Source organism: Bombyx mori, chromosome 23 (genome assembly GCF_030269925.1).
Source record: "Bombyx mori chromosome 23, ASM3026992v2".
NCBI lineage: Eukaryota > Metazoa > Arthropoda > Insecta > Lepidoptera > Bombycidae > Bombyx > Bombyx mori.
In genome coordinates, this window is record NC_085129.1 from 12,589,519 (window position 1) to 12,604,311 (window position 14,793).

The 14,793-nt window shown below is 37.1% G+C and overlaps 1 protein-coding gene across 3 annotated transcripts in view; it reads right to left on the reverse strand.

Annotated features, from left to right (window-relative positions):
- The window catches only part of LOC100174824 (fez1), a 98,664-nt gene that overhangs the window by 1,802 nt on the left and 82,069 nt on the right, over positions 1-14,793 (reverse strand). For 2 of the 3 annotated variants that reach the window (NM_001130878.1, XM_012695852.3), the window contains 3 exon segments: positions 1,640-1,747; positions 9,429-9,546; positions 11,461-11,587. In NM_001130878.1, the coding sequence (NP_001124350.1) occupies positions 1,640-1,747; positions 9,429-9,546; positions 11,461-11,587 (353 nt within the window). 3 annotated transcript variants of the gene reach the window in all.

Below are 14,793 nucleotides of genomic sequence, written 5' to 3' on the forward strand. Positions count from 1 at the left end.
GTGAATCCGCACGGGTAGGTACCACTACCCTGCCGCGAAGCAGCAATGCGTTTCGGTTTGAAGGGTGGGGTAGCCGTTGTAACTATACTGAGACCTTAGAACTTATATCTCAAGGTGGGTGGCGCATTTACGTTGTAGATGTCTATAGGCTCCAGTAACCACTTAACACCAGGTGGGCTGTGAGCTCGTCCACCCATCTAAGCAATAAATAAATAAAAAAGTTAAAATTTCAAGACTAATAATAATACAAATGTCCTAATATCTGTCTTTGAGCCTTCAGCTTTCACCTCAACCGTATAGAGATTCTTTGAAATTAACACTACATTTTGTTGTGGTATGTGAAAATGTAATCTTCGCAGCTACGTCGTAAAAAACGAAAGCAGTGGGTTAGGAGGTAAACTATTTTATAGCTCAAGGTTTGTGGCTTGATGACCTGCTTCTATCCAGAGAAGGCTGTAAAGACATTTATCCGCTTCTAGTAAAACCCCTGTAACTATCAAATGAAACACTAATTTCTAGAAACATTTCGTATCATTGTGCATTTTATGAAGTGCCATTACAACTGTTGTACAACTGTTTCTTATCTCAAATAAAAAATAAGAATACAAATAAGCAAAATAATATTATTATATACTGAAGTTTATATGTTAATTTATTAAAACTACTGCTAATTGCCCCAAAGCTTTTCAGCTTAATACCAACAAATTGGTTTACATGTTGTTTGAATTCGGAATGTCAAAGGTGTCAACGAGCGACGTCCGCTATGACGCCTTACCCCTTTCCATTTCCAGCCGTCATGGGCGACACATCTGTTTATTTCTTATAGTCATTAATATTAAATTCTTTATTTTGTCACTTATAGATAAATAAAATCATACTAATAATACAGTCCACTCTTATTCACAAAGCAACACATGTACTAATATTGAAGACGTAATTGGATAATAGAAAATACATATTTCGGTACAAATTAGTTTTTTGACGAGCCGTTACGCTATCGTTAAATATGGATGGATATTTCTTTTATGAAATTCGACAGTAGCTAAATGAAAAATAAAGACATTGATTGATGTCGATTGATACGAATAGCACTGCACCAACATCACAGCCCAAACTGATACAGAAAGCCTATGTCTTAATTGTATTGGTATTGGTATCCTCAACTTATTTTATTTAATGCGTTTCGATTTAGTTAACTTACTAGACTTCTGTTATACGTATTAAGTATGTATTCCTTTTTTTTATCACGAAGAAACTTATTAAACATTAAGTCTGTTGCAGAACAGATAAAGATTAAGTCACGGCTACTTTTAATGAAAAAAAAACCTTGAAAAATGCATTACTAATATTCTCTACAGGTTATTTTACATTTTCTACAGGTTAACATTCAGCCTTTTCGTCATCAGCTTGTATCTCTCCACTGCTGGATGTAGCCTTAATTTAGTAAAACAAGATACAGTTTAACTATCACTGATGAATAAAAATGCAGGTCCTTATAACAACGTTGTTTTCAAACATTAACTGAAAAATCTATTCAGTTAGAGGACAAAACGGTCTCCAGCAGTAGTAGTATCGCTGACTTCTCATGATAAGGGCTGATATACCCGCAACTTCGCAGATTCGGTATGCTAATATTTACCTATAGTCATGGTGGTCTCTCTCCAGTTCGGAGACTCCGGAGTCAGCCGGCGAGGGCGCAGGCGCGGGCTCCTTGCTGTCCCCGCTTAGTACTGACGTGGACTTCGTTCTGTAAACAAATGAAAACAGACAATCTTAAACACCGTGTGAAACATTAAAATGACAAAAACATCACCCTGTATCTTCTTTCGAAATAATTATGAAGGCAATAAAAAACGCGATACATATTAAGCCGTCAAAGTGATTTTAATTATTATTAATGGATTATTTTTCAGAGCATGGGTAAGCGAATTATCTAATATCGTCGACTTTGACGTAAAAATGATTTTAATTATTATTAATGGATTATTTTTCAGAGCATGGGTAAGCGAATTATCTAATATCGTCGACTTTGACGTAAAAATTATTTTAATTATTATTAATGGATTATTTTTCAGAGCATGGGTAAGCGAATTATCTAATATCTTCGACTTTGACATAAAAATTATTTTAATTATTATTATTATTAATGGATTATTTTCCAGAACATGGGTCAGCGAATTATCTAATATCTTCGATTTTGACGTAAAAAATATTTTAATTATTATTAATGGATTATTTTTTAGAGCATGTGTAAGAGTTCCAAACATTTCTAAATGTTGCCGTTAGTGTTATTAAGCCTTCCCGGAAAATACAAGCAAAAACCCACTTCTCGACCGGTTTTTGAAACTGTGTCTCCGGGTCGTATTCTCGAAACCTTATCAGTACCCGTCTTTCATTATCTCACAAGTCATCGATTGATACGACACTTAATGAACGTTTAATCGCATTAAATTGTATTTAAATGTTTTCGTTTTATTTAAATATGTGTTGGTGCTGCAGACGGTCTCGCCGCGCCGGGGCACGTTTGTCGATTGAAATTCGCGATGCGTTTTTATACGTGCGATGTTTATCGTTTTTACTTTTGCTTTTTATCTAGATATAGGTGAGTCATCTCTTATTTCATTATGGGTTTTCTTTTCGATCCTTTTAACTGCATTTTTGTTTTAATGGGGATCTTTTAAACTGAAGACACCTTTTGGCAGGAACGCGAGGAGTGAAGTTTTGTGATTTGTTTTATTTTGTCTATTTAGTGTTTCTTCAGGTTTACTCATCGAGCCCTTCGTCGCAAGGTGGTAGGACCTCTTGTGAGTCCGCGCGGGTAGGTACCACCGCCCTGCCTATTTCTGCCGTGAAGCAGTAATGCGTTTCGGTCTGAAGGGTAGGGCAGCCGTTGTAACTATACTGAGATCTTAGAACATATCTCAAGGTGGGTGGCGCATTCACATTGTATACGTCTATGGGCTCCAGTAACCACTTAACACCAGGTGGGCTGTGAGCTCGTTCACCCATCTAAGCATTAAAAAAAAGTGGCGTGTTCGACGAGGATTTTTTTTTTGGTGACCGGTGCGTATATACATATTTATCCAAAAAAATAGAAACACTATTAGTTGTAACAAAAACAGTATCTAACAACCATTAATAAAAGCTGCATACAAATCGTTCTTGATGCTTCGAGACAATGGCAGCTCTAACAAGCTCAAAAGAGAATTTCCACGGTCGGCCGCCGGAGCAAGACGACCCGTCGAGCGCAAACGTCACGCCTTACTTAGATATTACGACAATTATATTATTATATCAGCTTCTTACTGTGTGGTTATAAACCGCTATCCCGCGGTAACTATTGACAGGGACTCTACTTCTTCACAAATAGAATACGAATGGCACAAGTGACTAACAGCCAAATTAAAAACATGATAACGCCAGAAAAGATCTCGAAAGTTGCGGGCCATCGTTGATTTATCAATGAAGACCAACTTCATGTAAATACAATGTAAACAAACTTCCAAATATATATAAACGTATTATTAATTATAATCATTAATTTAGAGCCGTGAGTTATTTGATGTTCAATGATTAGGATAAATTTGTTGATTCGTTAGTCATCATCTTGGGGATATTAAACTAGACCTTATCGGATAACTACGCAGTAATGGTGGACCAAAAAGCCCTTTAGAAGCTATCGCCGTTTTGTTGGGTGTCTGGTACACAAAGCGCTCATACTTGACACGCCGCGTCTCGCGACCCAAACCACTGATGGCTTTTATCCCCTACCTATTCGCCGCTAGCTGAGCTCACGGGCTCAACCTGAAAGAATTTGCCAACACTAGTCCCAGTAAGAGCAATGCTTCGCAGAATCTACCACTCTAATATGTTCATAATATATATCTTGATTTAATTTATTAATGCATGTTGAGCACTCTGGATCCAAACCAGGTAAAGGTAGTTTTGTTTTAATTTTATTCCGAAATTGTTGTTGTTTTTATTTTTTTTGTATTCTATGTGAAGTGTTATTTTTAATGTAGGTAATATGGATTTCATATCTGAAGTGCATGAAAAAAATTAAATCATAATGAAACATTGAAAATGCCACAGAGTAAATAATTATTACATAGTGTAATTTGTCACGAGCAGTTACCTCGTCAAGGCAAGAAGAAACGAAACTATACGATGCTCACATTATTTCTTGAGAACAAAACATTTACATACATTCAACTCGCTCTATATATTTATAACGTGAATTTTTAATAACATCATTGTGTATAAATTCATTTTGCAAGAGTGCGTATACTACGGTCTGTGGTTTTTTGGGGCTTTTCATTCAAATTATGATTTAAATGAGGAAACGTTATGATTTTAAGTATTAACGTGTGCTCACTTACGTCCAGCGTAACATAAGAGCTATTATCACATGAATGTATGCTTTATTTATTCGGTTTTCACAAATCGTACAAATATAATTGATACTATATTTATGGTTTAATCTTGCGTATATTAATGTTGTCACATTATTACCGTCGTCTGTGACCACGGAAACTGTAAAGATTTCTAAATGTAAACCGTAAAAAGTTGCGTTAATTAAATGTATGTAATGAACTAGATGTCTGTGATTGTTATAATTATCATGTCATTGTATCTAATAAAGAAGCGACAAGCCTAAAAGGCTTTGTTGGAGTCGGCTCAAATCATCGGGCTGGAGAGGACGGGTCTAAAATGAACTTGGCAGACGATCTGAGCAGTTTCTACCAAAAAAATAAAGAAAATATAGGTCTTTTATTTTGTCGGTGTGACAGCCATGTGGGTAAAAAAATAATTTAAACAGCGGTGTTCTGAGATGAAGAATAGAGGGAATTAAGCGTTGAAGCATAGGGCCACATTGACTCTATAGTGCCTACGGGCTCTTGCATCAGGATTTTCATTTATGGATTTCGTCTGTACCTCTTTCAAATCTGGTTAGATGTTTATCAGAAGTTAGAGGACTGGAGAAAAATAACACGAAATATGTACTAAACATCGGGAGTTCATTCCAGGTCTTGATGAAACGCCGGAAAAATGGGCATAAAACAGACTAGGATCTTTTTAAAAAGAATCTCAATAATAAACAAATAGTTATTTAACTGGATTTTTTGGGTTTTACCAACACTTCGACCGCGGTGATCTTCTGTGTCAAATCTCAATCAATTATCATTTCGTATTAACACGATTCGAATGTAACACTAACGCTACAACTAAAATTTGATTAACACATACAACCTTGTTATTCGTTAAAATAGCACGGGTTATTAATTTGGAGTTATCACGATTGCGATACTTCCGGATACGGGAAGCCGGGCGTCGATTACGCGAACGTTCGCCAATACAAATTTTAATTGAATACTTTAATGGGTCTTTGTTTGGCATTAACGTATTGTAGACATGCGAGTTCCCCGCTGAGTTTCTCGCCGGATCTACTCAGTGGGTCGCGTTTCCGATCCGGTGGTAGATTCTGCGAAGCACTGCTCTTGGTAGGGCCAGTAATAGCAATTCCAGTTTGAGCCCCGAGTGCTCACCTACACGCTAGAGTAACACTGATATAATAATATGCTGTCGGGTGCTTTTTTGAAGGACTATTTAAGATAATCATTTCTATTATACATATACTAATATATAAATCTACAGTGGTTTTTACGGATGTTCCGTTATAACTACTGAACCATGCATCTGATTGACTTGAAACTTGGTATCCATGTAGAAAATACATGTACTTAATGGATAGGCTAATATTTATATGACTGTTGGACTCCCTAATAATAATGACAATAAATAATAATTTTAAATGCGCAGCGAAGCGAGCGAGTACGGCTAGTACATAATATACATAGATGTAACTCCTACGGTTTTGACAGCGTACGCTAGAATAGCTCGCAGATGGCAGACTTCTTCTTACCTTTTCTGACACATATCGTTATATTTTGGGTAATACACACGATATATTTATATATTATAGCCTATATGCTATTCTGATGTGTAAGCTATAAAATTTGTAAAGTTTCATCAAAATCCATCCAACAGTTTTGGCGTCAGAGTAACAAACATACATTCATACATTCTTACAAACTTTCACATTCATAATACAAACATATATTTTTTTCTTTTTTTTATTGCTTAATATACGTAGGATTAAAATTGTAGTTTATGTACATCCCAAAGAGCGAATATGTTTGTATGAATGTAGGTAACACAGTGCCTGAGCTCACACACCGTAGTTCCTCAAATCATCTCTCGCACGCTATTGTATTTTAACGAAGGCTATATTCGTTTTAATACTCTTATATATAAAAAAAGTAATCAAAATTTTTTTTTTAATTTCCGCTACTTTTTGGCGCGAAAATTATTGAAATAACCTTCAATATTTTTTTTCTACATTCGTGACTGAAGTGAAGCGTTCAGAATCGGAATATCGCCTGTTTCGAGGCAGATATAGGCAGAATGGTAATCGATAGAAAAGTCTATATTGCCATTACCATTACTGTATAGTAAAATTGGTTGTTCGATTATTATACTACTTCCCAAAATAAGAAATATAACCTAACAAGTATGTATGTATGTATGTAAGTTGCTTTTATCCACCACAACATATTTACTGACAATTTTTTTTAAGATTTTGTGGCCAGACTTTTTAGTTAGTTTTTTTGACTTAACATATTTGATTGTATGATTTATCCTTAGAATGAATACATCCTGGTTATTACTGGTGGTAGGACGTCTTGTGAGTCCGCATGGGTAGACCACCACCACCTTACCTATTTCTGCCGTCAAGCAGTAATGCGTTTCGGCTCGAAGGGCGAGACAGCCGTTGTACTGTTAAAAATTAAGACCTTAGAACTCATATCTTAAGATGGGTGGCGGAATTTACGTTGTAGATTTCTATGAGCTCCGGTAACCACTTAACACTAGGTGGGCCGTGAGCTCGTCCACCCAATTTAGCAATAAAAAAATGAAAAATCCTAAGTGTTATATAATATTATACTGATTATTTGTTTATTGAAACAATTTCACTGTTCGTCTGCAATTTTTGCGTGGGCCAGTTCTCCGATACAAACAGGAAATGGCTGAATGTGCTGATAACGGCATAATAGTCCATTACAATGCTAAAAGCACATGTTGCAATTATCCTTAATTAGATGTCGGCATACGAGCTCAAACAAAAAATCCAGCTTATGAAGTATTCAAACATAACGACAACGGGAAGAACTTTCACAAACAGTAGGCAGCGGTTTGACCTTCAATCAATAATATTATTGATCGAAGGGTTTGACTCTGCCCCGGGCATTGCTGAAGTCCATGGGCGACGGTAACCACTCACCATCAAGTAGGCCGTATGCTCGTCTGCGTACATGGGCAAGGAAAAAAATGGCGGGGGAATTCCGGGAATTGCCGAAGGTCCGAATGTTATTGTTCTGAACTTGTTTAAATATTTGCAGTTATCTTGAAAATGTTCTAAGCAACATTTAGGCGTCTGTAAAAAAGTTCTGTCACAGAATCCTAGGTGACATCTTGTTTAAAATGCACGCAAGGGCATTGCTTTAAGTGTTTGCTTTAAGTGCGGAATTAAAAAAAATGCTACATAGTGAATTTTTTTTTACAATTTCGATTTTATCGATATTATGATTTTGATAAGAGACGCGCAAATCTTTGGTTGAATAGGGCTACGTCTCCCGTTGACATCAGTCATATCAAGAGCACAGCCTAGCCTAGTACTACCTGCCAGTAACTAATCATTTACTTAGCTTTAATATTTTTAATGCATTCGTGATCAGAATATGATATTAGCATTGAGGCAAATTGTATAACCGTGGATATTTTTTGTGAAGCCAATTGAATTATATTGTAAATAAATAGGCATTGTAAAGTATTTATTTGAAGGTCTGTTTTTGCGGCAATAACGTTCATAATGTGATGGCACTTGACCTATGACATTTGACGTTAAATGCCCCTAATGACAGTCATTTTGACATTAGATTTGATTTTAACATTTACGCAATACAAAAACACAGAAAATATTCTTAATAGTTGCAGTCTTTAAGGTCTAACGTCTTAAAAAGTTTCAAATGGTAAATTAATGTCAATACCAATAGAAATATAACCTATTTTCAAACGTTATGTAGTTTAATACAAGAATATAATAGATGAAAAGAGAGAACAACACTAAATTTACGAAAATATATTTATTTGTACAAACTTGAATCTATGTGACTATTACTGACCTCTGCATAGAGAATTTCACTTCAATCCATTTTCAAATTTACGTTTTTTCACCGGAGAACAAAAATAAAATCTTATAAACGGTTTAAAAAAAAAATTGTAACAATTACGGCACCACACGCGCGCTCGCGTCTATTCTATGCGTTGTGTGCGACAATGCGAACAAACATGGCGCGTGTCGCTGCTAAAATGTCGCTTTGTAATACAAGGAAAAAATTATTTTGTGTCTTGATGCGGAATATAATTGTGAAAATAATTAAACTAGCCGCTATAATTCAGCTCCAATTGATGTTTATTAGTAGAAAGATAATGTGTGTTTAATATAAATAAAAAAACAAAAGATACCGTAAATTATTTTTATTGTTATTTGTGTTCTAATAAACTAAATTCTGTTTAGCCCGTGTCTAGGTTTCCGTCTTTTGTATAATAAAAAATATAGTTTTGATGTGGTTTTTCATAATGTATTTCATTTTCCAAAACAAACATAAGGCAGAAATTTATCATAATAAACAAATCGATCATAGGTTATCATTACTATCGAAAGACTGTATTATTCCATTAAACTGATGGTTAAATTACTTAATAATCTTAATATTGAACAATCTTACGTTAGATATTGATTTGAAATCGTCGCTAACATAAACTGACTATTGTTGAATTGCATAACAATACATTTTATATAGGTTCAATAGAAATTATTACTGTGTATCTTGAAAGTGTGTATTATTAATGTATGTATGAAAGAGTATATTAAACAAAGCGTCATTTTATCACTCATCGTTTCATTCACGAACATACATCGTGTGTGTAGACGCATCACGCGACTACACATGTTAATTATTTTAATTAATGTGTAATGCACGACCACTTACGGTACGCTCATGTATAAATAGCATATGTTGTTTTACTTCATTTATCTTTTACTAGTGAAACCATTTGTGCATTTATTTGTTGATGCTAAAAAAAAGTTCTGAAGAGGTACGTGGCTTCGTGTCTACGTGCCGAATTAAAGAACAAATGGATATAGTTTATTTTGACCTTAATAATACATTTAATATTTTTTTTAATTGTACGTTTTGCAGAAAATCGTTTATTTTATTAGAAAAATTAGAAACAGCATATTTATCAACGAATCCTTTAAAGTCTTGTTATGATAGCGAATACGACATTTTTTAAATTTTACTCACACTATAGCTGAGTGGTGTCTTTGATGAAGCGGAGTGGAGAGCGTGGCGGGTGGAAGAGCGGACAGCGAGGCGGGCTGGGGCGAACTGCACCAACGACCTTCACGTACGTCTGATGAGCCTGAAATAAAAATACACCTAAGTTACAGTTACCCAGATTATGTATGTATGCCATATATATAGGGCTTTATCGTACTAGTGGATTGCGAGCGTTCTCAAAGCGGAGCGGGCGTGTAACGAACACGCCGCGCATTTTTTTTTTCTTTGGCTTAGCTATGCTTGAGAGGCTATTTCAGCTTCTCCTTGACGTGTAGGTGAGCTCGCGGGGCTCAAACGAAGAATGTTGCTAACACTGGTCCTAACACGAGCAGTGCTTCGCAGAATCTACCAACGAATCAGAAACACGACCCACTGAGAAGATCCGACGAGAAACTCAGTATAGTAGGCTGTGTCTATGGGTTAATTCACTCGTCGAGCCCTTCGTCGCGAGCGACGGGTTCGACGAGGACGGCGACCGGTGCTTGTGGTACATAAACGCACCGTTAATGGATCGGGATGATCCGTAATGACGCCGCACATGCGCAGCGGACCGAGTACGCCCTGAATAGCAGCGTAAACGCCATTTTGTACTGTCTCGTATAAACGTCAACCCGTACACCGTGTGTCTTCATGTCCTAAGTCAGTTTGTATCAAATGCAACAACTCATAAAATGCAGGTATTGACATTTGCAGGTAGAAGCGAAATTGTTTTGGATCATTTTGTATTCGTTTGCAAAAAAACACAAAGTAGTCGCTCTCTTCCGTTCGATTAATTGATAATGGACCCTTTCAAATTCGTCAATGCTTTCGTTGTCGCCTCCGACGTCTTCGTAGTAACAAAAACAGCAGCAGTGTTTCCTCGTTAGAATCCATTTTGTTACTGAGTGTATTTATTGTACGTCGTTAACTCGGTACAAATAAGTGACGAAGACGTTGGTATCCGCCACGCGTCCTCTTCGCCCTGCAACCGTTCGCAAGCCGCTAGTATGATAAGGCCCTTAAAGGTTTGATTAAAATAGTAGCATTTTCCTTGATTGAAGATCTAATGATGAAGACTATTTTTATTTTCTGTGCCGGGGCACAAGGTTCCTGCGACGTTTGGGGGGCTTGAGGTATGTGAGACTGGAGGGTCCGCAGATGTTGGGATCAGACCGCGGGCCTAAGCATAGATTTATTGACAACATCTACAAACGCAGACTTTTCATTATATTCGCAACCAATTGATGACGTGATTTAAAGGTTGTTTTTTTGATGTTCATTCATGCCTTTCACCTGTGAGAGTAAGAGTACCGTCTGATCAAACAGGTAATGTACTTTATAGTATATTGTAAGGTAGCGTAGCTTTTAGTTGCGATCCCATTTTTTTCATTCATATAACTAAAAGCAGACGCACACAGTAGTCATCAGAGGCAAAACGAAATTTAAAAAAAACAAAGACACGTAATGATCAACTCAAATGGAGATGGACAGGGCATATGCTACCAAAAGCAGAAATAGAGGAAACAGGTGAAAGCTTGGTACCCAAGGAATAATTCGAGGAGCTAAAGTCGCAAAGCGAGAAGAATGGGGCTGAACTGAAAATTACTTTTTAATCCTTTTGGATACGAGTAGCAGCAGACAGAAAGCAGTGAAAAAAAGTTGGGGGAAGCCCTTATCGAAAGGCACGCCGAGACGAATGACGTCTTATAGTATTAATGTAGATTTTACTATTATGTTTCATTATTTTTTTAACGATTAGATGGGTGGACGAGCTCACTGCCCACCTGATGCAAAGTGGTTCTAAGGTCCCAGTTGTAACAGTATGACGGCTGTCCCCATTGCTGCTTCACGGCAGAAATTGAAAAAAAATCATAATTTATTAATACATATATTGTTTCTTTTGAGTATACTTTACATTGTCAGTTAAAAATGTAAAATGTTCGTGAAATCCAGGCATAATAATAATTATTATAATAAAAAAAGCACCAATATTTTGTGTATGAATTAATTAACTTACTTCCGTACAGAGTCATATGCGACGGTGGCCTTGTAGCGAGCACCGGAGTGGATCCATATCGCTCTCCGCCCGCAGAGAGACGCCCGCCCAGCGGCTTGAACGCTATCGGACGGATAACTGACTTGCCCTGTAACAAAAAGTATACGATTCTCAATTAAATACGTTTCTTTTAAAGACACACTGTAAAATTGGAAACAGGACTTATATCTACAAATAATAGTCGAGAAGGCTCGAGATGTACAACGCCATCTATTGTCAAATGACGGGTACGCATATCAAAAATACTCGACTTCTGAGGAACGTTCTCGATAACTCTAGAGATGTTGTATCGACTGTAAAAGCGTTGCAAGGATGTCACGAAGTCAGTAATCGAATCTACTCGAAGCGAAACAGCGAACGGATCACCTGTAGCGAAGCGGAAGAAGTGAATTACGGAGTATAAAGTGTTCTATGTGTTCATACTGTTTTAAATTGTACTTTGGTGGGACTTTTATTTATCAGGAACCCCAGCGCGTAACAGTATTAAGATGTGGCCGGAACAGACTTGATTTATTGCGTAACAGCAACCCCGCTCTTCAAACCGTAATGCAGTGTGGCTTTACTGCAAGAGATGCTCATTCAAATATACATATATACTTTTGTAGATTTCGTATACATAATCCTCTTCAATATAGTACCGTTGCTAGTTTTCCCCTAAACAAATGAATACAAATGCTCTAAATGTTTAAGGGAAAGTACTATTCTTTGAACTAGAAAACCAGTTATGCACTACTTCATTGCAAAACAAGATGGACTAAGCACGTAGTGAGAGTTAATAAGATTAAGATAAGTGTGTTCTAGTATTTAATTATAATAGTTTGCATTTTTAAAATAGCACGCAAGTGTTTCTTGAGAAAATGGGATTCGGAAATTATTATAGCTGGTAAGAAAAGGAATGTTAGCGAAATAAGTAAAGTAGTTGTAATAGAATTTTTCAGGCACCTTTGCTTTTTCGTACTTTGGTGGACGAGCACACGGCCCACCTGGTGCGAAGTGCTTACCGGTGCCCATAGACATCTACAACGTAAATGCCACCACCCGTCTTGAGATATGAAGTTCTGAGGTCTCAGTGTAGTTACAACGGCTGTCCCACCCTTCAAACCGAAACGCATTACTGCTTCACGACAGAAATAAGCAGGATGGTGGTACCTACCCGTGCGGACTCACAAGAGGTCCAACCACCAGTAGTTTGGCGGTTTGATTAATAGATTAATAGTATGGTACAGTTTATTATTTACATGTGATATTGTTATTTTTTATGATGCATTGCTATGAAATTCATCTAAAAAAATGTATTGCCCTTGTAGGCAGACAGACGACACCATAGGACGGCATAGGGCCCTCCTCATGGTTACCGTCGCCAATGGACTTCAGCAATGCCAGGGGTAGAGCCAAGCCGCGGCCTACCGAAATTGCTGATAGAGAGGTTCCTATTTCTAACATCTTGTTTTTTTTGGGCGGGGGCCGACTCTTCTATGAGATAAACGCGCCTAGGGGGCAGGAGGTCTATGTTGGATCGCCTTCACCGAAGCGGGGGCATCAAAGACTAAAGATTGTTGTTGAAGTGACACATTGAACGTTAATCAAGAAAAAAAACTTCATCACACTCCCGTAACGTTAGCATAACCACATAGACACAACCCACTGAGTTTCTCGCCGGATCTTCTCAGTGGGTCGCGATACCGATCCAATAGTAGATTCAGCGAAGCATTGCTCTTGCTAGGGCTAAGGTCTAATGTTAGCAATTCTCTCAGGTTGAGCCCGCGAGGTCTCCAGCCGGTTCCCGCGAAATTGGTCCCTTAGGCTACCAACGATTAGGCAGGGGAAAAAAGTTACCATAAAAACCTAATAACTCTACACTGACTCATTGAACGACAATCGAATCTGAATAATTTTTTGGACCATTACGGTTTATTTAGTTAATGCGCCGCTCGTCTCGTTTATCTGACGGTACCGCACGTATTTGACATTTCATACGCAACCGACGCAACGAAATGTCACGTTGCAAATGTCAAATGAAACGGTACTAGTGACTTATCTTTGAAATGAATGGGACGATTCGTTTATTAATAGTTCGATAAGGAATTAATATTTGATGATCAAGAGATTTGTGTTTTTTAATAGCTAAGATGGATTACTGGTGGTAGGACCTCTTGTGAGTCCGCACGGGCAGGTACCACCGCCCTGCCTATTTCTGCCGTGAATTAGTAATGCGTTTCGGTTTGAAGGATGGGGCAGCCGTTGTAACTACACTGAGACCTTAGAACTTATATCTCAAGGCGGGTGGCGTATTTACGTTGTAGATGTCTATAGGCTCCGGTAACCACTTAACACTATGTGGGCTGAGAGCTCGTCCACCCAACCAAGCAATAAAAATAAAATAAAATAAAAACATGAGATTTATGTGTCAGCTGCATTGATTGAGTATATCCTTCGCGTGAGGTACTCGTGGATGCTTACTGTCAGTATGCGGTCGATGCTATACATTGAGCTGGGTGGGAATTTTAAAGAAGGCACAGAGGGATCCTTTACCGACATTCCAAAAGGCTATAAAGACGTTTTCTGAATTTAAAAAGATATGGTTCGGTACAATTAGTAACAAAATCCACAATTTTCCCAGTACTTTTTGAAACACAATCCGATTCTACTTCTGTAAAGGCATTACATCTCTAAAATATATAAAAATATATAAAATATATAAATTGATTTCGAATAAAAAAATTACAAATGCGGAAGTCCACATGTTGCTTCAATTCAGTACAATATAAATAAAACCTTATTCTAAATCAGCTCTGAACGCCAATTGTTACATCTTTTTTAACTAACTATCTATTCATAGTAGATAATTCATCATCCAATTCAATCGTAAATATGTTTAGTCAGTACAATATTATTATTTTTTGCATTAAAAAATCGTTCGGATCAATTTGACATTTTTAAATTCCTTATCGAACAAAAGCAGATCTTCAATAACAAAGCAGCCATGTAAGAAGCAAACAGAATTAATAAACAGAAGTCGCAGTATTAAGCAGTGCCTTATAAAACAATTTTAAAGAAGCGAAGCACGTGCCGTTTTATACTTTCAACATAAATGAATGCGTTTCGTGTGATCAAGAATTCTAAATGAAAGTCATCCAAATTAATTACGTCGCCAAATACGAAGTTTCCAGAAAAACCTCTCGTTTAACATGTGCCAACGAATCAATCAAGCGGAATGAAATGTCCTAAAGGCTACAATCCATTACTTGAAGCGCGATTGCAGTGATATAATCCGTGGTTTGGTTATAGTTAGGT